The sequence below is a fragment of the Festucalex cinctus genome, chromosome 20 (genome assembly GCF_051991245.1).
Source record: "Festucalex cinctus isolate MCC-2025b chromosome 20, RoL_Fcin_1.0, whole genome shotgun sequence".
In the NCBI taxonomy this organism is placed as follows: domain Eukaryota; kingdom Metazoa; phylum Chordata; class Actinopteri; order Syngnathiformes; family Syngnathidae; genus Festucalex; species Festucalex cinctus.
The window spans coordinates 4,808,598-4,834,004 of NC_135430.1; the positions used below are offsets into that span (position 1 = coordinate 4,808,598).

Genomic DNA, 25,407 nt, shown 5'->3' on the forward strand with positions numbered 1-25,407 from the left:
TTGTTCCGATACCGTTTTTTGGCCCGCAATACCGATACCGATACCCAGCTTGGCAGTATCGGCTGATACCGATACTATACCGATACTTGAGTTTTTTTTTTCCTCAACATGAAAAAGCTGTCCTGCTATTGGTTCAGAGCATTCAAGGGCCAATAGGATATCTTATATCGGCATGCAGTGAACATGTCACGTACCAGTGAATGTCGTGCATGAGCAAGACACAAGATGCTGCATCCAAATTCCTATATTAGCGTTGGAATTAATGGTATCGGCATGTTACTTGTTAGTAGTCACCGATACCGATACCACTGTTTTAATGCAGTATCGGCACCTCTGCCGATCCCAGTATCGGTATCGGAACAACACTAGTTACTTGTTCACAATATTTAAAAAAAACAGCATGGGAGTGATGTCATCTTTTGGTGCTTTTCTATTGGCTGCTGTGAGATGACGTCACTTTTGTGTGACACACTTTCAAACCTCCTTATTATGACGGTTAATATTTATTAAAATAAATTGACTTAAAAAAATCAGCCCCAAAGGCTCATGCATGAAATTAATTACCAAAGACGAAAACTAAGGTAATTTTTGCATCATCATAGTTAGTTTTAGTTTTGTAAACATCAAATGTAGTTACACTTAGTTTTTGTTTTTTTAAAAAAAGCATTTTCGTTTGTATTTTATTTTAAAGAAATTGTTTTTTGAATTTTAGCTTTAATTTTCGTTAGTTTTAGTTGACTAAAATAACCTTGATCTTGTATGTGTGTCACAAGCACACCAGCAGTGAGCGCGGCCGAGTGCTTCGCGCTGTTGCGGAGCCGCGCAAGCGTGAACTGCGATCAATAGCAGATTGTTGTCCTGTAATGGAAAGTTGACAGGTTTGATCCCGCCGGGGCAACAGACGAGACCGCCATCAGACTTGCTACATTTTGTTTTTGTTTTTTTTGCAGACTTTCTCGCATGAAAGCGACGCACGGCATTCTTTGGCAACACTTTTATTTTATTTCCACCTTTGTTGAACGGAACATTTTTGTGTGTCGTATGAATGGAATGAAAATTAAATAAATAAGCGGTTGAAGTTGCATGGACAGTACATTACAAGAGTTAAACATTCGCTGGTCCTCGAGTCGTCCTTTGTCATCTGCTCTCACTTCCTGATAGATTAAAAAAAAAAAAAAAAAAAAAAAAAAAAAAAAAAAACTGGATCAGCTGTCAGAAACGTTATCATGCAGAAACATGGAAACAAGTTACCAACGCGCACGCGCTACCTGTTGCAGTGCGGTCCGTACGTGTCCAGCATGAGCGAGCTGGCCTCTTCCAGGTTCCAGCGGCAGCGGCGCAGGAGCGCCTCGCACTCGCGGCGGGAGCGCAAGCCAATGCCGAACAGCTGCTCCACCTTCGCCCGTGCAAAACAAAACAAAACAAAACACAAAATGTTTGGCTTCGACAGTTGAGGACGCCTGGCAAGTGGACCACCAAAGTGACTTCTGGATTGCGCAACAATCAATATAGCTGATATAAACTGAAACCAGCACCATTTACACATTATCTAAAAAAAATAATAAAATTCTAACTTAATACATCAGGACCTGGAGATTTTTTAGAGTCACCAGAAAAAACACCTTTTATTTTTTTTTATTTATTTTTTTTTTACATGGCATTTGAGCTTCATCCATCTTTTTCTCACGATGGCGACACACTTTCGATTAACTCCTGTGACTGTCGTCCATGCAAATCCTGTAATCAAATGTGAGCTGCCTAAACCTGTCAAAAGATCTCACTCAAAATTGGCAGAAAGACCCGAAAGAGCCAAAATTCAGCCCATAATTTGTATCCTCAAAGTGTCGCACTGCTTCCATCTACAGGAATCTGTTGGTCATTACAATTGTTCACAAAGTTGGGACAAGTTGCGCCAGACCCTCCTCCACTCGCACCCGTTGAAAAACATTCTTCACGTGAATGAGTTCGTTACACTGCATGCAGAACTCAGTGCTGCCCGCCATCTTGTAGCATAACGTGGTACTGCACTTAAGGCAGATAATTCTAAGAGCGCCGGCCGGCCTGGCATCACCTTCAAGTGGTTGATGGCCTGCTGGACTCCGCCGGCATTAGCTTGCAGGGCGGCCTGACACTCGGCCAGCGTCACGCCGTGCACCGATTCTCGGATCTGCGTGGCGAGATCCAATCAATCAATCAATAAATCAATCAATCAATCAATCAATCAAATCCATCCGTCCATCCAGCCATCCATCAATCATTCCATCAATCAAATCCATCCGTCCATCCAGCCATCCATCAATCATTCCATCAATCAAATCCATCCGTCCGTCCATCCATCATTTATTCCATCAATCAAATCCATCCGTCCGTCCGTCCGTCCATCCATCCATCCATCCATCCCTCCGTCAATCAATCAATCAATCAATCAATCAATCAATCAATCAATCAAATCCATCTGTCAATCCATCCATCAATCAGTCAATCCATTCATCCATCCATCAAAACCATCAATCAACCCATCCATCCATCCATCCATCCATCCATCAAGCAATCCCTCAATCTTACCATCAATCCATCCATCAATCAATCAATTCATCCGTCAATCCATCAATCCATTAATCAATTCATCAATCCATCCATCCGGCAGTCCGTCCATCCATCCATCTAATGAATCCATCAATCCATCCATCCATCCAATGAATCCATCCATCCATCCATCCATCCATCCATCAATCAATCCATCAATCAATCCATCAATCAATCCATCAATCCATCAATCCATCCTTCAAGCCATCCTTCAAGCCATCCATCCATCCATCCATCCATCCATCCATCCATCCATCCATCCATCCGTCAAGCCAATTAATCAAGTCAATCAATCAATCAAGTCAATCAATCAGTCAATCACTCAATCAATCAATCACTCCATCCAACCATCCATCCATCCATCCATCCATCCATCCATCAATGGGCAAATGGTGACGATTTGTCACCTGTGCAACGTTGAGTTCCTGCTGCTGCGCGGCGGCGGCGGCCGGTTGTCTGTCGTGGTGGTGGTCGTTGTTGTTGTTGTTGTAGGAGGAGTTGGGCTTGGCTCTGGCGGGCTGCTGAACGATGGGCTTGACCGCCGCCATGTTGGCAGCGCCATATCTCATCATCAACAACAACAAGTCAAACATTAGACATTTGGATGATTCTGTTATCGATAATCTTTCATCTTTCAGTTAGCTGCAAATAAATCTTTTTTGTTGTTGTTGTTTTTTTTTAAATGGTGCCTGCAGGCTGGCCTACAAATAGTTTGGGATATTCAGTTTTGAGATGAAACTTTCAAGACGAGCCTCAAATGGACATTTAATAGGTCAAGAAAGGTCAAATGAAGGTGAGAGCGCATTTTGAGCCTGTAAGTAGTAAATAAGTTACGTAAGTTAATTATAATTTAAGCATAATTAATATTATGAATATATTTGATATACTATACAATGAAATTATTATCAATTAATAAATTCAAATTCAAATACAAATGCCGCTGCGGGTGCACGCTGTCAGATGAAAAACAAAACAAAACAAAACAAAACAAACACGGGATGAACTTTTAGATAACGGAAGTCATCCGTCACATCACTATTTGATCGAAATGTTTGACATTCTACCTCTCCAGTAGGGCCGCTCGCTCGGGCAAGGGCGTGCGGGCGGAGCTTAGCGAGACATCAATCGCCGAGGAAAGACGGCGGGAGTCGCGCGGGTCCGAAGAGGAGCCGGACGCGTGCAAAGACGAGGAGGAGGAGGACAGGAGGGGTCCCAGGAGGCCTGAGGCCCGGCGAGGCGACGCCGACAGCGGGGGTGGGGGCAGCGAGGCGGGGGGCGGGGCCGAGCCCAGGGGCGAGGACGAGCGGGAGCCCGGCTGGGAGGGCGCTCGCTCCCGCGGCGGCAGCTGCGGGGGCGGCTCGTCCGCCGGATCCAGCGAGACGGAGGTATGGCGCGGGTGTGGCGGTGGGGCGGGGCTGCGGGGCGGCACCGCGGGCCGCTCCAAGGGCGAGGGCGGCGGCAGGTAGATCTGCCGGTGCGGCGCCAGCGGGATCGGCGAGGAGGGGAGCGAGCGGCCCGTCGCCATGGGAACCTGCAGCTTCACCATCACCTGCAGAAAACCCCCCAAAACAAAACATTTCGCAACGTCAACACAGCTAAAAAAATAAAAATAAAATAAAATAGGACACTACTGTTAATTTTATCAGCCATTTTTTACATTTAGTCTCAGTGTTAGTACAGTTTAATTTACATTTTTTTAAAGAATAATTTATAATCAAATTATTTATAATATACGTATTTATATTTATAATTATCTATAGTAAATTTTTATTTTAATTTAGTCGGGGTTTTTTTTTAAGATGACTATAAATCTAACATTTCAGTCTTTATTTTAGTCCAATTCGTCTAGTTTTAGTCAACAAAAAATGTCAATGTTTTAGTCTAGTTTAATTTAAATTTTTAAAAACAATTTATAATAAATTATTTATAATATATTTATTTGATTTATATATTTATATAACATTTTTATTTTTTTTTATTTTAATTTAGTCCATTTTTGGGGGGTTTTAGCGACTATAAATCGAGCAGTTTAGTTTTAGTTCAAGAAAACAGAATTGAATTCATCTAGTTTTAGTCAACAAAAACTATCAATGTTTTACCCCGGGTTTTCACCGGTTGCGGTTGCGGTGCGCTTGCGGTGCGCTTGCGGTGCGCTTGCGGTGCGGTGCGGTGCGTCTTGACTGCGTGCTCCGGAGGGGTCAATTTTTTGGTCAATCCACACCGGCTCCGCACAGCTGCGGTCCGGCAGCTCCGTCGCCGCCCACTTCCCAACGTGTCTCGCGGGACCCCGCGCGCGCGATCATGTGGCATTTCACAACGACAAACATACAGAAAGTCTGTGCTCAACAGAGAAGCAGAAAGAGAGGTGGACTTCTTTTGATTTAACCTTTTCTTCTTCTTCTGCTATGAGATTCCATGCAGCATCCTTTTTTTGGTTGTCCTTATAAAAAGGATGTGCCGTGTCATATATTATTTTGTGGTTTTCCACCTCCAATATAAACCTCTCCTCGTCCATGTTCGCTGGTGTCTAAACCGTGAATGAGCACATGGCCCGGCGACGCCCACGTCACGTTTTGCTGAAAAGCTTGCGAAATAGGAGCTGGCGAGTGTTTTATTCTGAAAGGTAACTGGAAATTTATTTTGAAACTGCGTCGGTCTTCCTGTCCCGCTCTATGTGTTTTGTGCTAGCTTGCCATTTGCCGGAGGCCTACCGCTGCGGCGTCCGGCAAAAATAGAAAATAGGTCTATCCTTGCGGAAGGCCTGCGGCACGCCGCAGCTGAGACGCAGTCGACACGCAACGCACCCGCAAGCGGTGTAAACTGCACCATTCGAATGAATGGAATCTAATTGCTTGCGTCGCCGGACCGCACCGCAACCGCACCGCAACCGCACCGCAACCGCATCCGGTGAAAACCCGGGGTTAGTCTAGTTTTAGTCCAGTTTAATTTTTAAAAATAAATTATAATAAATTATTTATAATATACTTATTTATATTAATATATTTATAATTATTTATAATCTATTTTTATTTTTTTTTATTTTAATATTGTCCTTTTTTTTTTTGCTGACTATAAATCGAGCATTTTAGTCTTTATTTTTGTCCACGAAAAAAAATCTATTCGCCTAGTTTTACTCAACAAAGACTGTCAATGTTTTAGTCTAGTTTTAGCCCAGTTTAATTGTAATTTTTTAAAAATAATTCATAATAAATTATTTCTAATATATCTATTTATATTCATATATTTATAATGATTTATAATAAATTTAAATTTTTAATTTAGTCCAGGTTTTTTTTTAAGACGACTATAAATCTATCATTTTAGTCTTTATTGTAGTCCAACAAAACAGAATTTCATTTGTTTAGTTTTAGTCGACAAAAACTGTCAATGATTTAGTCTAGTTTTAGTCAGGACATGTATTTTTATTTTATTTTTTTTGTAAGCAGATAACAGTGACAGACACGATCATATAATTTCATCTCATTTTTGTTCATGAAGTAAAATATTTGATTTTATTCCAGTTTTTATGAAGTGAAGGGCATTTTCGTCTTGTCTTCATCAGTCGGCGAAAATGCGTACTGATTTTGTCCCACTTATTGTTTATTAATGAAGGTTTTAGTCTAGTCTAGTCTTAAAAAATGTGTGTTGACGAAATGATTTTTGGTTTGGTTTTCGTTGACGAAATGAACACTAGTCGACACCAGCATGACGTCAACATGGTCAAGTGTCCACGAAATGCATTTTTGCACCTCTCTCTGGAGTTCTTGGAAAAGGTCGGCCGACTGCGACTCGTTCCGGGCCAACGTAACGGCGGCGGTGGGAGTGGCTGGGAGCTCTTCGGCCGCCCCCTTGTTGATGGAGCGCACTTCCTGGTCCTCGGACGGCTCCTGCATTTCGGACGCCACCTCGTCGTAAGCCGGTTGTGGGAGGGGCCAGTCCAGGATGGAGGGCGTGTCCTAAAATATCATTTACACTTCATTATAGTTCTATTTCGTCCCTCCCAACTGCCAGGCGGTCGTCCGGGACTCATAGAACTGTAGTTACAGTCGTAACTTTCGTTTTAAATGTTTGGAAATTGGTGAAAATATATATATATATATGGAGGGAAATATATATGGGGAAAAGGCTTTTGTTTTCTCTGCCCCTTCTGCATGGAACATGTTGCAAAAGGACTGGAAACTAACGGAACTTGTTTCATTGAACGATTTTAGATCCAGATTAAGAGCACTTGAGACGGCCTCATTGATTTGTAACTGTTTTATATAATTTTTATGTGATTGTAAGTGAAACTTTTATTTGTAACTGTAATGAAAACTGTTTTGCTGCCTCTTGGCCAGGACTCCCTTGAAAAAGAGGTTCTTAATCTCAACGGGACTATCCTGGTTAAATAAAGGTTAAATAAAAAAAAAATATATATATATATATATATATTAGGGCTGTCAAACGATTACATTTTTTTAATCAGGTTAATCACATCGTAGAATTTTGATTAATCATGATTAATCACTGACTTAAAAAAGCTTTTTTTCCCAACATTTTTGCCCGCTGCACACGCTCATCCTGCTTTTTCTAATCAATTAATTATTTGCATAATTTAAAATGGTGAAAAAATGACCTACGGCATATGGAAACATTTATTAAATGCTTTACTTTAATGCATGTAGTTATATTTATTGCTCAAACTCCAACAGCTATCTTTAATGTAACCATCCACTGTCGGCTAAAAAGGATCATATGCGGTCAAAATTAATAGTGTGATTAATCTGTGGTAATACAATGATTAATGCGATAATTTTTTGTGATTAATTAATTAATTAACGCTTTGACTTTGACAGCACTAACATATATATATATATATATATATATACATATATTAGTGCTGTCAAACGATTAAAATTTGTAATCTGATTAATCACACTTTAATTTTGATTAATCACGATTAATCAGCTAAATTACTTGCATAATATAAACTACAAAATACCGTAATATTTTGACATTAATGCATTTTATTATCTGAATGTCATTTGCAAACATTGATTAAATGCATGTACGCAATTGCATGCATGCGTGTATTGCTCAAAATATAGCAATTCAGCAATTATTAATTCATTAAATACAAGTTTTGTTTTATCTAAATTCCCGTTGTGGTGTTTTTTAAAGCGAAATTTACGACCGAGCACACCAACAGGAGTCACCCTGCTACTTTTGGAACAACAGGCGTAGGAAATGCCGTGAATTGACTTAATCACTGACCTGAGAAGCCTTCAATGTAACCATCCGCGGTTACGTTCAAGGCTCAAGTGCGGTCAAAAAAAATAGTGCGATTAATATGCGTTAATACATGATTAATGCAGCAACTTTCTGTGATTAATTAATCTATTAACGCTTTAACTTTGACAGCCCTAAAATAAATATATATATATATATATATATATATATATATATATATATATTGGGATATAATCGTGTTAAACATATTTAATATAATAATAATTAATATAATAATTAAAAAATATTTTTTATTTATTTATTTAGTTTTTCTTAGTTGTTAATTGCCATAATAATAATAATAATAATAATAATAATAATAATGATAATAATAATATGAATAATAATCAAAACAATTGTTAGTTAGTTGCTATAATAATAATAATATGAATAATAATCTAAAACTCTTATGATATACTAAAAATCCAAAAACGATTGGATTTTGCTCAAGGCTTCATAACCAAAAAAATAAACGTTTTTTTTTCTTAGTTGTTAGTTAGTTTCCATAATAATAATAATAATAATAATAATAATAATAATAATAATATAAAACTCTTATGATATATTAAAAATGCAAAAACGATTGGATTTTGCTCAAGGCTTCATAATCAAAATGTAATTGACATAATTAAACACCTGCAGCGCCATCTAGAGGACACACAAGTCAAATCAATACCAAATCAACACGAACGTGACTCTAGCGCACCTTGAGCGCGTCGCGGTCAAGGGGCGGCAAGTCGGTGAGCGGCGAGGGCGTGGCGGCGGAACTGAAGCTGTCGTCGGTGAAGTCGATGAGCGACACCTCGCTGGCGTCCGACCGGCCGCCGCCACCACTGCAGCTCTCCCATGGACGCAGCTTCAGGCCCAGCGGCCTCTTGGAGCCGCCATCTTCGCCGCCGTCGTCGTCGTAGTCGTCCATCACCGAGTCGTAGAAGGGCTCTGCGGAGCAAACGGGCGCAGAGTCACCACGCGGCGCCCATCTTGTCAGGGAGGCTGATGGAGGGACACAGCTGATCTATGACTGGCTAGCTGATTGGCCAAGACTTTTGAGGTCACGAGGCGGCCATATTGCTCCTCCCAAGAAATGTTTCTCGGCATACCATCCGATGCATTTACAGTATCATTTGAGACAGTACTTAGATGGCATGTAACCATATCCAAAAATCACGATACGATATCACAATATGAAGCTCACAATATGATAATTATCACGATATTGTGGGCGATATTAAAAAAATTATTACAATATTGTAAAAAAAGAAAAAAAAAAAAAAAGCTCATACCAAAAAAAAATACACAATATTGTGCTTTTGTAGATAACAGCAATGCATCTGACAATTAGCCTAGATTTGAAACATAGAAGGGCCAAAACATGCCTTGTGAAATTAAACTGCGCTAAAAAACTAGCCACCAGAGGGCGCTAGAACTGCATAAATAGAAATCAACCAGACTTTTTGGAACAGATGTGCTGCTTTTAATATCATGACATGACGACGACGGCGATATATTGTGGCACCGTTAATATTGCGATATCACGATACTGCTGTTATCGTTACATCCCTACTACTTAGTGGAAACAGCATGATTTAGCATGTTTTAGTTAGAAGAGGACTTCAGACATTTGACAACTTGCCTTAAATACATGTAGAAATTATATGCTTCATGATGTTTAGTACAGGGGGAAACTTGTATATATATATTTTTGTATTATAGAATTCTAATTGTAATTCAACAAATCTAATATTGGGGTCAAAAGAAAAGTGACAAAAGAAAAAGGTGGTCTTCAAAGCAGCACATACTGTCCACTTATTATTTAACTTGTTAAAAAATAGTGACCACCCCGCTACTAACTGCTTCCGAGCTGTATGTCTCATCTGTACGTATAGTTTATACAGCCGTTTGCTGGCGAGGTGGGAGTAACAAGATGTCCGTCCTGTGACTTCAACGGCTTGCACTGCCGTGTATGGGCTATATCGGCTATCCAGTCCTAGAAACAGGTCAGTGACACTTACTCTTGAGCAGGACGGCAGGCTGAGGAGGACGAGGTGGGGGTTGCTCTGCCAAAAAGTCAATTCCACATATGACAATTGGCTCCCAAAATATGCAACAACAAAAACAATTGAGTTACTCTTGGCCCGGTTGGGGAGTTTTGTTGGTCTGGAGATGCAAGGGTCCATCCCGAGGACATCGGGGGGCTTCATGGGGTTCCCCAAATACAGACTGAAAAAGAGAATAAGAATGATGGAGATGAATGCAAAATGACCGTCGGTGACATCAGATGACACAACAGTCACGCCACACACAAAAAATGATTTGTTATTTATTTACAGATACGAGTTGACCTTCGGCTAATCATACCGCATCTTTCTGAGGAGTTGTGACCGTCTCCATGTTTATCGGTGTTAGATTGCCACCAGGTGGCCAAGATGTGCAACAGCAGACAATATCTATTTAACTGAAGCCAAAAAAAAGGTGCAAAAATTGCGAAATTCTTCACATTCTATTTGATGATGTCATCTCTGTGAGTTTTTTTAAATCAATAAAATAAAATAAAAAAATAAGTTTTTTGGTGGGAATTTTTAGGAGGGAGACTGAAATTAAAAATTGACATTTCACTTCATTTCGACGGGGAATAACAAATTGGGAGAGACATTGTGATTGGCTGGTGTCCAGTCCAGGGTGCAACCCACCTAAAAACTACACTGAAAAGCTTCCAGCTCACCCGCAGGGTTAGGGTTAGAATATATTTGGAAAATGTCTACCTAATAATGTGGCCAATGAGTGAATTGCTGCTTAAGGTGCAACGCTGCCCTCCAGTGGACATTCAAAGTAATTGCATGGCAACGTAAGCTGGTGCCATTCAAACTAGGGGTGGAATCAATCTTTGACTATCTCACGATTCGATTCCCTTCCGATTTTTGGGTCTGCGATTCGATTCAGAATGGATTTTCGATTCCAAATGATTTCTGCTTCATTTTATAGTTGAGTAAATAATTGTCATGATCTACCCCAGTCTGACTCACTAATGCTAATTAGCGCGCAACTGACGGCTACTTTTATCCCTCAAAAAAACTATTCATACAAAAACGCTTCAGGAATGTATACAGAGAAGCATCTTAAAGCTACTCTATGGAGGATTTCCCCAAAAAATATCTTAACGATAGCATTTTTATTTGACCATTTATGACTGAAACATATTCTAATTAGTAGATCTACATCTTAGCTGTTCACAATGAGTACTCCTACAAGCCTCTGGCCAATATTATTTAGGAAGCGTCCGGTCCAAATCCTTCGAATTTCCCGCCCTCTGTCTGCAGAATGTGACGTCATGCGCGTCATCGTCAGTTTCCTGTCGCGCGAAGACGGAACTAGTACAGATTTTCGCGGCCCCAGACACCCGCTGTTACTCCGCGGATGGCTGCTTAAAAAAAAAAATGAAAACAATGTCAAGTGCCAAGAAAAAAAAAAAATCTAAACTTGATAGTGACCGACGCCGGGCAAGAACGAGAGTGAACATTGATTTGACATTTCAGCGGTGGAGAGCGTTGAGATCGGACTTTGATTAGAAAAGTGATTCACAGCTGGCTTTCTTTCTACTCCAAAAGGTAAGAAGCGAATATCTTGACATTTAGAAGAAAATGTGTTGTTTTCAAATAGCAGTAACCTCAAGATCGATCACTTCTCGGTCGTAACTATTGGGGTGAAAGTGAGGTGGACGGCAACATTTAGCGTGAAAGGGCCGGCAAAGTTGAATGTAATATAACAGAATGACTTTATGAAGAACAGACGTTCCATTCCGCTGCGTTTCAATCAGGCTAAATGTTGCCTTATTTTCCTCCGTGAAAACAGCCTATTGTAGCTACATTATGATAACGGAATGTGAACGGTACTACTGAATGGCAATAACATTCACGGCCATATCACACTAAGTAGTGAATGGGTCTATATGTTTTTCACAATCGTCAATTTCCATAAATGACAGCCCACCTTTCGGCTAATGCACAATGACGCTAGCCTGGGGACGACATACACTAATAATGACTAGAATCAGGTTGACGTCCGTCGAGCGGGGTGACTACAATATGTAACTGCATATTAACATCGGAATGAGGTCCAATTAATTGACGTAATTTGCACATCGTTTTGGAGTACAGCACAGAACTGGACTTCGACCGACTAAAGCAATATGATCTGCACGTTCCGTGGACATCAATTGTTTAGTGGGGATTGAGAGTCTCATTCCGTGAAGTGGCCAGCTTTGTATAACATTATAAAACTTCTTAAATCTGAAAACATAGTTTAATTGGATATGAAGACCCCAGTCTTCAGTATTGAGGTCATGCACGTACGAGTGCGCGCAGCGTGTATGAGCGTGCAGTTTGTTTTCGGCCACAGGTGGCAGTAGAGATTTGAAATTTTAAATCTTACATATAGCTGCTTTAACATGACTCAGCGGCATTTGAAAAAAAAAAAAAAACTTTTATAGGCATAACTTGATGTTGACTTATTCCTTTTACTTTCTGATGTGGCTACAACTTAATAGTGTATCAGAAGGCACAGAACCTCACTGCCCCTAAGTGGCCAAATCGGGTACATGGGCAAGACATCATCAAAATAATTTAAATAAAATCAATTTTAGGACATTTAAAATCTATTCTGAATTGAACTAAATGAGAATTGTGATTCTTATGAGAAACCATTTTTTTTTTTTTTTTGGGGGGGGGGCCTAATTCAAAACTTCACCTGTGTGAGTCAGTGCCCCCGATTGTAACATATCGGCGCACCTGTCGATGCGGTCGGCGTGTCCCCAGCTCCGATGCGGGTCGGTGTCGCCGTGTCCCGTGTGGATGAAGGAGTGCTTTAAGGGTTTGCTGATGTCGTCCGCCGACAAGCCGGTCACCGCCGTCACCACATGGCGAGGGAACGGACCCACGCGCAGCGTGCGCCGGTTCTGCCCGCGCCACCAGTAGTGCTCCGCCCTGCAACACGAGTACGTCCTCAGTCGAACTATGTGGCTGAAGTGGATTCGAGATGTTTTTTAGGGGTGTCAAAATTAATTTTGTTAATTCATTTAATTTCATTTAATTAAGCGTTAATTTAAAGTTCCACTATATATATATTTTTTTTTTTTACACGCGATTAATGAGCGGCCCTGACTTGGAAAGTCTGTACTGGGGGAATTCCGGTCGCAACGCAGCAGACATGTCCACATCAAAATATAGAAGTAATAAATTGAATAATAATACATACATTTATTTTCAGTTTTAAAAATGGCTCTTAATATGAAAATAAAAATGCACAGAAATGTCTCCAATGTCTGACAAATGCAGTTATGTCATATACTGGCAGAAAAATGACCTTTTTTTTTTCTTTTCTTTTTTTTTTTTTTTTAACAGTACAGTAGAGTACATATTTTTAACTTTAACTTCATTTTATGATTTATTATGAAGTTACCGTATCAATGACTAAAAGATGCAGATGTAGTTTAACAGTTTTCCCCACTTTCATGTTAACAAGAGTATGAAAACTTAGGGGGAAATAACTAAAGTTGGAAAAATTCCAAAACTATATTAACCCTGGCGTTTACACAGGTAAACAAATTAAAATTGTTTATAAAATGAAAATCTTTACAAAAACAACAACAACAACAACAAAAAAATACATACACACACACACACACACACACACACACACACACACACACACACACACATATATATATACACACATATATATATACACATATATATATATACACATATATATATACACATATATATATACACATATATATATATATATATATATATACACACATTATATATATATATACACATTATATATATATATATATATATATATACACATTATATATATATATATATATATATATATATATATATATATATATATACACACATTATATATATATATATATATATATATATATATATATATATATATATATGCATATACACATATATATACACAGATTGTTGCGATTTTTTTTCATTCAAATTTAGAAAATACTAATCAGTAAGCTTGTAGAGTGTAAGATTTATATGAAAATGTATTATTTATTTATCTGAAATTTCAGTCTTATAGAGGTTGTAATCTGTTTCATGTTTGAACAGCATTAAAATAAAATATTAAGGCTTAATGTTCCGTTCATATAACATTCTTCCATGCTCAAGGTGTGAATCCTAACCCGAAGTCAGACGTTTTGTTGAATATTTTTCCATTAAAAATGGAAGTTTAAAAATCGATTCACACACACACACCAAAAAAAGAAATAAAAAATAAAAAAATAAAAATAAAAATAAAAAAAATAAAAATCGAGTTTTTTTTTAAAATCGATTCGAGAATCGCGCGATGTAGAATCGCGATATATCGCTGAATCGATTTTTTTAACACCCCTAATATATATATATATATATGGTACATAAAATAATAAAATTACAAATATATATATAAAAATGAAAAAAAATAAAAAATTCAAACTGTTTGCACACGCAAAATGAAAATGTGCCGAACGATGACGGCACGGCCTGACCTTCCCTCAATGATGGTGATGACGTCGTTGATCTGAATTTGAAGCTTGTCGTCCTCCAGCGAGTCCTGCAGGGCCCTCATGTCGGCGGGCGTGCTCTTGAACGAGAGCAAAAACGTTTTCATCAGCACTCAAAAGCAAAAGAAGTGACGCTCGCTCACTCGATTGCTAGCGGCGTTGCCCGTACCTCCATCAGGAAGTCCCTGAGGGCCACAAAAGTGGGCCGGTCCTCGGCCTTGGGGCTCCAGCACTGCAGCATGACGTTATAGATGTCCTGAGGGCAGTCGTCGGGCTTGCACAGCCGCTCCGCCTCCACGTCCACCTTGTGGAGGATCTGCCGGACGGATGCACGCACGCCAGACGGACGGACGAGTTGACGTGGGCGGCAGCCGGAGCCTTTTTCAAGATGTTGACGGTTTTTTCAAACCTGGCTCCCGTTCAGGCCCGGCCACGGCTCCTGGCCGTGGGTGAACATCTCCCACAGGGTGACCCCGAACATCCACGTGTCCGACGCGTGCGAGAAGGTGCGAGTCTTCAGCGACTCGGGGGCGCACCTGCCGGGAACCGCACAATGAATTCCTCAACTCATGCAGATGGATACAAATGGGAAACCCATGCGACAACAGCTGAACTTTATTTGCGTACATTATTTACTTATCTATTACATATTATTATTATTACTTAGTTTATTATTATTATTATTATTACTTAATTAACTATTATTATTACTTACTACTTATTATTATTACTTATTTGATTATTTATTTTTAGGATTATTACTTAATTTTTGAATTAATTAATTATTATTATTACTTAATATTTATTTCATAATTATTATTATTTATTATTATTATTATTATTTATTACTTATTTATTATTATTACTTATTTGATTATTTATTATATCACTTATTTTATAATTATTACTTAATTACTTCATTATTATTACTACTATTATTTATTAATAATTATTTTTGAATAAGGATGAGTTATTTAATAATTATTTATTATTATTACTTAATAATTATTTAATACTTGATTACTTATTACTTAATTTATTATTATTATTAATTCATTACTTTATTATTATAATTACTTTCTGCTTATTATTTATTGAATAATTATTATTACTTACTACTTATTCTTATTAATTATTATTAAATAAAGTTTAGTTATTTAATAATTATTCATTATTATCACTTATTACTTATTTATTAGTATCCATCCATCCATCCATTTTCTTGACTGCTTATTCCCCACAAGGGTCGCGGGGGGTGCTGGGGCTATCTCAGCCGGCTCTGGGCAGCAGGCGGGGGACACCCTGGATTGGTTGCCAGCCAATCGCAGGGCACACAGAGACAAACAACCACCCACACTCACAAGCACACCTAGGGACAATTCGGAGTACCCAATTAACCTGCCATGCATGTCTTTGGAATGTGGGAGGAGACCGGCGTACCCGGAGAAGACCCACGCAAACACGGGGAGAACATGCAAACTCCACCCAGGAAGGCCGGAGCCCGGACTCGAACCTGAGTCCTCAGAACTGGGAGGCGGACATGCTTACCAGTCATGTACCGTGCCGCCCTATTTATTAACATTTTATTATTTATTATTATTACTTTATTTATTACTTAATTATTACTACTACTGACTATTTATTATTTCATAATTATTTATTTTCATTACTTACTGTTTATTTATTATTATTTGCTTATTTATTATTATTACTTAATTATTATGATTATTACTGACTATTATTTATTTAATAATTATTTTTTTATTATTACTGACTACTTATTTACTTTTATTTTTACAATTTGCGGTACTGGTTCCAGGTGTGTGCTGACATGACTTTGATATTACATGCTGACGTCATTTTCCAGTCCTAATCTTACAAAGATGAGAACCGGATGCTTGCGCTTTGCCACATCCAATACGGTGGCGGCAACTCACCACGGGAACGGGACTTTGTGGCCCTCATCCATGACGTAATGGTCGGCATGGGACGGCAGCGCCCTCATCAGGCCGAAGTCGCCGATCTTCACCGTCTCGTTGGTGGACAGCAGCACGTTGCGGGCGGCCAGGTCGCGGTGCAGGAAGCGCCGCTGCTCCAGGTAGGCCATACCGCACGACACCTGCGCCACCGCCACGTGACAATTCACTTTTTACTTTATACGTTGGGGACATGTCGTTAAGATCCCTCTTCTACTAAATCGAGTGGCAATATGAGAAATAAACGAATATATATATTTTTTAAATACAGACAGCAATGATGATGTAAAATAAAAAAGAACAAAAAATGATACAAACTTTATACAGGCACCTCCTCCCACAACTAAATGATTGTTGATGGCACCCATTCATTAAAAATCAAAACATACAGCAGGCGTGTAAAGTGACTTTATCATGGAGGGATTCAAATTTGTCACATTTGATAAAAAAAACACAATCAAATGCCAAATAATATTTTTTTTTAAAGAATTTTTGGCACTACATATATGGAGTACATATTTTTGCAGCCACCTGCACCCACCCACATTAATGTTGCTGTTATGCTTAATGTAAATGAATTATGAGAAATGGCCACTAAGTGACAGTTGTGTACCATCAGTCTGGGGTGAGGCGGTCATTAAGGTTAAAAGGTTTCACCTGCTCAGGGGACAGCCGGCTTCACTCTCATTGTTTGGCACGTTAAACATGCTGCTCCGTGTGGTGCTGTTGCGTGCGTCCTGATTATTTCTGCATGTAAGTTTGTTTCGACAATTTCCATGGCTATTTTATGATGACTATTGTTTTTAAATATCTGTTAATGTATTATTTGTGTGGATTCCCCTGAAGGGATTGTTTCACCTGTTTTAGCACCCTTGGTTTATGGAACCAGGTGCGTTATATTGTCTGTTAAAGGATTGTGATGGCTGTCTTAATATTATATTAAATGTATGATTTATATTTTGGACATTTCTTATATTATGTATTAAAGTTTGTGTAGTTATGTAGGTTTTTGTTGAAAATGTGATATTGACCCTTTGCTTTTTTTTGTATTTCTGTTTCATAGTTTTGATGGTGTCGGGAAATAAAACACCCGTTTGAAACTCTCCACTATGCGTCATCATTGATGCCAAGGGCAGCTACACTTAATATGCACATGCACAAATATATCTAATGCACGGGAAAAAAAACTTATTTCCTTCAAGGGGGGAAATTAGTTCAATAAATCTCGCAAAAACTCAAAATTAAAATTAAACACAATTTCAATTACAAATGTAAATCTGTTAATCATAATTTTTTTTTTTTAATAATTCCATTAATGACATTTAAATGTCATTAAAATAGGTACAATAAATGAAATATTTGAAATCATAGAAGCAATTTATTTGTTTCTAATCTTTGTTTTGCTAAAAAGAAAAATTTAATAATTATATTATATAATTATATATATTAAATACATTTTATTAAATTAAATTAAATAAATAAGTACTAAGAAATAATATATATATACTGTGTATATATATATATATATACACACACACATATATATATATATAATTAAATAAATACATATATAAAGTATATAGACAGTATATTATATATAATATCTATCCATCCATCCATTTTCTTGACCGCTTATTCTTCACAAGGGTCGCGGGGTATAATATAATCAAATTAAATAAATTATATATAATAAAAATGAATAAATAAATAAATAAAATTAAATATAGAATAAAGTGCAGTCTTCCAAATGTAAATTGAAGGCTGATGTTTCATTTGTGCTGCTTATTAAAGAGTGAATTTTGTTACATTTTTTTGCATGATGATGATGATGATGACGGTGTCACCTGCACGGTGTAGTTGCAGAGCGAAGAGATGAGGATGTGACCCTGACGCTTCCGCAGACGGTCCAACAGTGAACCCAGAGGAGCCAGCTCCGTCACCTGGACACACACAAAAACAAAACAAAAATCCCGTTTTTGTTACGACTGGGTGAAAAAGTGATAAGAGCAAGAAAAAAAAATGCAAATAAGAATCAAAAAATGCAGCGTAATGCTGACTGACCATCTTCATGGGCTGCGTGAGGACGATCCCGTAGAGGCGGATGAGGTTGTGGTGGCTGAGCGAGTGCATAGCGTTCACCTCCCTGATGAAGTCGTCCAGACCGTCCGACTCCAGCACGCCCGCCTTCAGGCACTTCACCGCCACCGACAGCTGACAGACGCCAAATGCGCAAACGAAAAACAAACGTCACAATCCAGCCACTGAAGTACAAGTACTTTTTGCCCCTCGTTTACTTGAGTAAAAGTATAAAAGTACACATTCTGAAATGCGTCATACTTGGGGCGCCATTTTGTGGCATTTTTCCTTGGTGCCAAGTAACATAATTTAGACAAAAGTAGTGCTCTGGTGCCAAGGCACTATGAGTTCAGTAGCTTCAATTAGATACAAAAAGTAGTGCTTGGGCATCATTTGGTGGCATCTTAGCGTATGTTGGAGCAAGTTGAGTGCATTTTCGACAAAAAGTAGTGCTTTGACATTAAGGAGCTATGTTGAAGTGAGTTGAATGGCTTCATTTGGATAAAAGTAGTACTATGGTGCTAAGGAACTATGAATTCAGTATTCTTCAATGAGATAACTCTAGTGCTTGGGCATCAACGAGCTATGTTGATGTGAGTTGAATGGCTTCTATTTGGGATAAAAGTAGTACTGTGGTGCAAAGAGACTGAGTTCAGTATCTTCAATTAGATTTAAAAAAAAAAAAAGTAGTGCTTGGGCATCATCTGGTGGCATCTTGGTGTCGTTGAAGCAAGTTGAGTGCATTTTCGACAAAAGTAGTGCTTTGACATCAAGGAGCTATTTCGAACTGAGTTGAATGGCTTCATTTGGACAAAAGGTAGTGCTGTGGCGCCGTCGTGGTGCAACAGAACCATGTTGAACAAATGAGTTGAGTCGCTTTAGACATAAATAGTGCTTGGTCTTGGCACAGAGAAACTACCGTATTTTTTGGATTATAAGTCGCAGTTTTTTTCATAGTTTAGCCTAGTTTAGCATAGGGTGCGACTTATACTCTGGTGCGACTTATGTGTGAAATTAACACATTATTATATCATTTCACATGTTATTTTCACACTAAACCGCAAGAGGGCGCTCTAGGCCTGTGTTGATAAGTTCAACATTGCCGGTAGAAGAGCGCATCGTCTACCTCCCGAGATGGGGGAGTTGTTTAAAAGTGACACCGAGGATGAAGATTTCATTGGATTTAGTGATTTGGAGTGAAACTGATAGTTTGGTAAACTTGTTAGCATGTTCTTTATGTTAGAGTTATATGAATAACTTGTAGTGATGGGAACATAATTCACCCACGGAACATTGGGACGAAGGGAGAGCTCCGGGTGGGAAGGTTTTGTTATGTGGAAAAGGGGAGTTAGCCTGTTAGCTTCTAGCTGAGTGGGGAGTTGCTTTTAAGACCTCAGAAGCTGATGTCAATAAAACGCCAGCCTTTGGCTGCGTGCTTCAACACTCCGCATCCGGTCACTGCTCGCTACAAACTCTTAATATGTTACGTCGTTACTGACATTACCAGGCACGTCAGTCATGTAACGTTAGTATACCGTACACTTATTCAGCCTGTTGTTCTCTTTTATTTTTATTTTAAATTGCCTTTCAAGATGACATGTATGTTTTTGGTGTTGGATTTTAACAAATAAATTTCCCCCCAAAATGCGACTCATACTGAAGTGCGACTTATATATGTTTTTTCCTTCTTAATTATGCATTTTTTGGCTGGTTCGATTTATAATCTGGAGCGACGTATAATCCGAAAAATACGGTATGTTGAAGTAATCTGAGGAGTTTCATTTATAGAAAAGCAGCGAGTCAGTCTCACCACTCGACTGCTGGGGGCGCTCCACTCGCCGCGGCGAACCACCCCAAAGGTCCCGTCGCCGAGGCGCTCAAACAGCTGCAGCTCCGCCTCTCGGATCAGGCATGTGAGCGAGGCCGCCGACTCCCCACCGGACGCCGTCGTTCCGAGGGGGAGGGCCGGCTGCGAGTCGGCGTCCGGACGCTTCACGGGAAACACCTGGCCGGCACCAAGACAGGGAAAAGCACATTTGATGGGTAAAGGAGAGCATTAAAAAAAAAAAAAAAAAAAAATCAATCTGGATCCGATCCCGATTAAACTTGATTTGAAACAGCTTGTGTGTTACATTTACAGTGCTGCACAATCAGGATCCTATCCTGATAAAAACCTGATTTAACATCAGAGCTTCTCGCAACGTGTTACATTTCCTTTCTGTACTGATTGCGGACCAGATCACAATCAAACATTCCAGATTTCTACGTTACGTTTACATTGTGGCCCAATCTCAATCAAATCCTAATCAAATATGATTTGGCATTAGAGCTTCAACGCGATAATATTGATCGGATTCTGAACAAACTGATTGAAACATTTGCTGAATGTTGTGACATGTAGTCCAGTTGGGATCCTTTTTGGCACACATGAAGTGGACTGATACGCATGCTGGTGCGTTTGTGGACCTTGCTCATCCAGGATTTGCGTTTGTAAAGCGCGCGTCTCCTCTTGACGGCTTCCCACAGCCTCCTTTGACCTGCAATCAATCAGCGTGAGTGAGAAAAGCACAGGAGGACGCGTCGGGTTGGTTTACGCAGGGACGCTGACCGGGGCGGCCCATGCCGATCTTTTCAAGGTCTTCGTTCTTGACGTAGTCAAAGTGCGAGAGGCGCGTGACGTTAAGCTCGTCACGGATGCGCAGGAAGTACTGCTGCAGCTGGACGTCCGTCAGGAGCTCCAGGAGCCATTCCGTGCCCTCCTCGCTCTGCATCTGCACACAGTTAAATTTACACTGCTGTACAATCTGGATTCCACCTTCATCCAATTTCATTTGATGCGAGAATTTCTGTTGCATTTACACTGCATTGCAATATGGATCTAATCCCGGTCCGATTTGATTTGATGCTAGCATTTCCATTACATGTGCTGTGAGATCTCGATCCAATCCAAGTGTATTTTAATTTGACGTCAGAATTTCAGCTACATTTGCATTGCTGTGCAGTCTGGATCGGATTCTGATCCAATATGATGCTAGCATTTCCGTTACATTTGCATTGCTATGAGACCTTGATCCAATGCAGATCCAATTTGATTTGACGTCAGAATTTCAGCTACATTTGCATTTCTGTGGAATCTGGATCTGATCCTGATCCAATATGATGTGACGTTAGTATTTCTGTGGCATTTACATTGCTTTGCAGTCTGGATTCAATCCAAGTCCAATTTGATTTGGCCTCAGAATTTCAGCTACATTTGCAGTGCTGTACAATCTAGATCTGATCCAACATGATGTGATGTTAGAATTTCTGTAGCATTTACATTGCTTTGCAGTCTGGATCCAATCCAATTGCAATTTGATTTGACGCTACATTTACATTCCTGTGCAATCTTGCTTAGATCTTGATCTCATTTGGTTGACAGACCTTCAAAGTACATTTACATTGCAGCAGAATTTTAATCAGATCCTGATCAAACAAAATTCGACGATTTAAAAAAAAAGAAGAAAAAAAAAAGAAAAAAAAAAGACAATAACTATTCAATGTTACATTTACATTGCAGCAGAATTTGGATCAGATCTCAATAAAATTCCGGATGACATATCAGAGCATCTCGTTTAGGAAGACGTGACACGAGGAGAAAGAAAACAATGTAACAATGTTTCAAATGCAGGCTTACAGATGAAAGCTGCTGATAAAAGCTCCTTGGCGGAGGTAACTTAAGACACACACACACACACACACACACACACACACACACACACACATATATATATATATATATATGGCGGCGCATCCCTCCCACACGTTTACCATTTGTCTGCCGGCGTTCTCCGGCATCCTTGCCCTGCCCTCCGCATCCTCCTGGTCGGCCTCCTCTCCTCCCCTGGCATAGGCGAGTCTCCGGTACACGTAGCTGTCCCCCATCTGCTGCTCGCTCAGCTTCTTCTTAATCTCAAGCTGCTGGCGTCCACCTAAAGACAAATTTGCACACCCCCCCCAGCCACTTTCTCAGCGCGCACACCCTATAAACAAAACGTTGGTCGCTGAGTCACGACGTCCCGCCGCCACGTCATCGCTTCCCTCATGGCCGCCTCGCTGAATAATTCAGCAGAGCTATCGAGGAGGAGAAGGAGGCGGCAAATGAGGATGCAAACGGACGGACGGACGGACGGATGGATGGAGAGAGGGACACTTCCCAGCATGCACTTTGGGGAGGCGGCGAGCTACAAGAAGCAAGTGCAGCACGTTCATGTGATTGAATATATTATACCAGAATGCAGTCGCTCTCTTTCTATGCACGGATGAACCCTCCCGCAATCCCTCCACCGTTGCCATGGTGACTAGCGGCCGCAGGCGCCCTCGTGCGCGAACGCATCTGTGGCCTCAAATCAGGCTCGAAATAGGCCAACGTGCTAAATATACCAGCTCAGGCTAAATTGGGCAGATGTTACTCATCAATTTCAAAACAATTCTGATCATAAATAAAGACATAAAACACAAACTGCATATTATAGTATAGAAAATCTTGTATGAATGTAAATATTTGATTCATATATTTCATGTAAATTAGTACAAAAGTCAAATTTAGTAGTAAAACTAAAATTCAATTTAAAAAAATACCTACACGCAAAACTCATAAATGCCAATATCAAATGTGGTGTATTTTTGATACATTTTTAAAAATTGAGGCATACCTAAAAATAAAAATAAAAATACAAATATTCATAATAACTAGACTAAGTGCAATTTTTGGAGAAATTGGATGGGAATGCTGAATGCTAATAGCTGAATGCCTATTGAAAGATAAATTATGTGAAAATTACAGTTTTAATTGAAGTTGAAATATAAATGAATAAAAAGAAAACTTGAACTGCTATCTGGGATTTAATCATTTCCGATTAATTATAATCAATTTTCCCCTTTCAGTTGTATGTACGGAAACGGGCGTGGAAAGTGGGACTTCGAAAAAGTTCAATGTCAATCCATTGAAAATGAATGGGGAAAAGTTGATAGTTAATGTTAAATTGTGCGAGTACTGTAAGTAATGTGGAATCAGACGACATATACCTCGGAAGGCGTCAATTGATTCAGCAAGTTGAAATATGAACGGTGTAAATCGGAAGTATTACGTTGAAGTTGTTTGATGCCAAAAAAAAAGTGAGGAGAAATTCAGCATTCCCACAACTAGAGCTACAACAGCTATAATGGGCTATACTTGCACGGAGTACTGACAATAACATATGTTCTTGCCAAAAACATTTTACTCTGCAAATGGCACACCGCCACAGCAACAGAGGGTGATGAAATTAAAAGCTTTCAAAAACCATAAATTCTTTTGCTAGGAGAAGTTTGATCAAATATGACCTCTATAAAAGGCCAAACAGTGACACAAAATTTCAAAAATAAAGCTTTTGGTACGTCTGAGGATACTAAACGTGCCTTCCAATTTTCTTCGCCAGAGATCTATGGCTACTAGACCCTTTATTTTTATTTATTTATTTTATTTATTTATTTTAACTCGTGCACAAATACTTGAAATATGAAATGTTTTGCCAGGCCCAATGGGTGTGATAAGTTTGTTGAGTTTGCATTCATGTTAAGGGTCTCAAAAATTGTGGCAAATAAGATTTCTTACAGAAATGAGGGCCCTAAATTGTAGACAGTTTATTAGCAAAAAAAAAAAAAAAAAGGTTGATTTTGTGTTGAGTTAACCTTTAAAAGAGTTGACGTTTGTTAATTTGCCTGTTGTTGTTATTGCATGACTGATTTGTACTCCCATGTTACAGCACGTTGCATGCAGCAGTGCTTGTTTTCAAGTGCTTTATAAATAAAGTTAAGTTTAAAGGGATAAACAGGAGACAACTTGCCTTCATCTCCTTAATGGTCGCCACTCCGAAACTCTATGCAGGACATTAAAAATATTGTCGTACTATCCACATTCTACAAGTATAATTAGTCTAATTCAATCCATCCATCCATCATCCCAGTCTCTTAATTTCTTTACTGTACACATTTTGACGCTTTAGTGACATGTCCTCGGCCATGCCCCTTAAAGGCATACATCCTACATATTACCCGCTGTGTGAGGTTATCCTTCATAAAAAACTTTTACATTCTCGTTGATTGTGTTTAATTCTGTTTTACACTACTACTACTATTTTTGCTAACTTGTTTTTTGGTGAGGCTGCATCATTTCAATGAGGGACATTTTAAGATACTATTGGTTCCATTCAATTGGAAGAACGTTGAGACAGAACCCATGAGACTGCCGCTAATTGTTTAATCTTTTAATCTATTTCCGAGCCGCCAGTGTCTGAAGCGTCTGAACTCGGCAGCCAACAAAATGCCTCAAATAATAGACTGCTTTTACCTTTCCTTGCATACGTGTTTCTGTTGGATTAGAACTGGATCGGAACTAGATTGGGAGTCAGGATGGGTGGGTGGCTAGACGGTGCGGATGCAAGCGGACCTTCACATCCACCTGCAACTACAGGAGAAACAGCAAAAATACTTCAAGCCAAGATGGAAAAAAAAAAAAAGACAGACACGTGAGTTCGACTCATTGAATTTTAGTGTCGTTCGTGAAAATGGTACATGGGGACTTACCACATCGCACCGTTTACGTTTTGATTTTCCTCATTTTCAGCGCTCCGTGGAGTTAACAGCGCCGACCGACGAGTGGAGGCGGCCTTAGAGACCACTCTACGCGGTGGTTCGTCTTGCCGGCCGGTGGCTTTCAAACAGGACTTGGTGGTTTATCGGCAAAATGTGCAGAAATATAACCGGACCGGCGTCGCGCTCCTCCGCCGTGCAGCCGCAACTCCACAAAGCCCGTTGAGCCTGAGCACCACGTTCAGATTCATCCGCGGAGGGCGGACAGCAACCCGGAAATGTCAAACTACTTGAGCACCGAAAGAGAACAAAAAAACAAAA

The 25,407-nt window shown here is 39.4% G+C and overlaps 1 protein-coding gene across 3 annotated transcripts; it reads right to left on the minus strand.

Annotated features, from left to right (window-relative positions):
- Window positions 1-979: 979 nt before the first annotated feature.
- Window positions 980-25,348, minus strand: tnk2a (tyrosine kinase, non-receptor, 2a). Of its 3 annotated transcripts, none has more exons than XM_077509593.1 (22): window positions 25,081-25,348; window positions 24,845-24,961; window positions 22,285-22,445; window positions 21,083-21,245; window positions 20,941-21,011; window positions 20,285-20,479; window positions 18,460-18,609; window positions 18,243-18,338; window positions 16,360-16,541; window positions 14,832-14,958; window positions 14,592-14,738; window positions 14,408-14,502; window positions 12,639-12,833; window positions 9,983-10,074; window positions 9,867-9,911; window positions 8,561-8,793; window positions 6,336-6,542; window positions 3,651-4,135; window positions 2,994-3,150; window positions 2,072-2,167; window positions 1,269-1,396; window positions 980-1,154 (listed from the first exon to the last, which is right to left on the minus strand). In XM_077509593.1, the coding sequence occupies exons 3-22, from the start codon at window positions 22,396-22,398 to the stop codon at window positions 1,148-1,150; spliced, it is 2,985 nt and encodes a 994-aa protein (XP_077365719.1). In that variant the 5' UTR covers window positions 22,399-22,445; window positions 24,845-24,961; window positions 25,081-25,348; the 3' UTR covers window positions 980-1,147. The 3 variants fall into 3 exon arrangements, with proteins under 3 accessions (XP_077365719.1, XP_077365720.1, XP_077365718.1); XM_077509594.1 differs by having other exon boundaries at window positions 24,845-24,984; XM_077509592.1 differs by having other exon boundaries at window positions 22,285-24,961.
- Window positions 25,349-25,407: the final 59 nt, after the last annotated feature.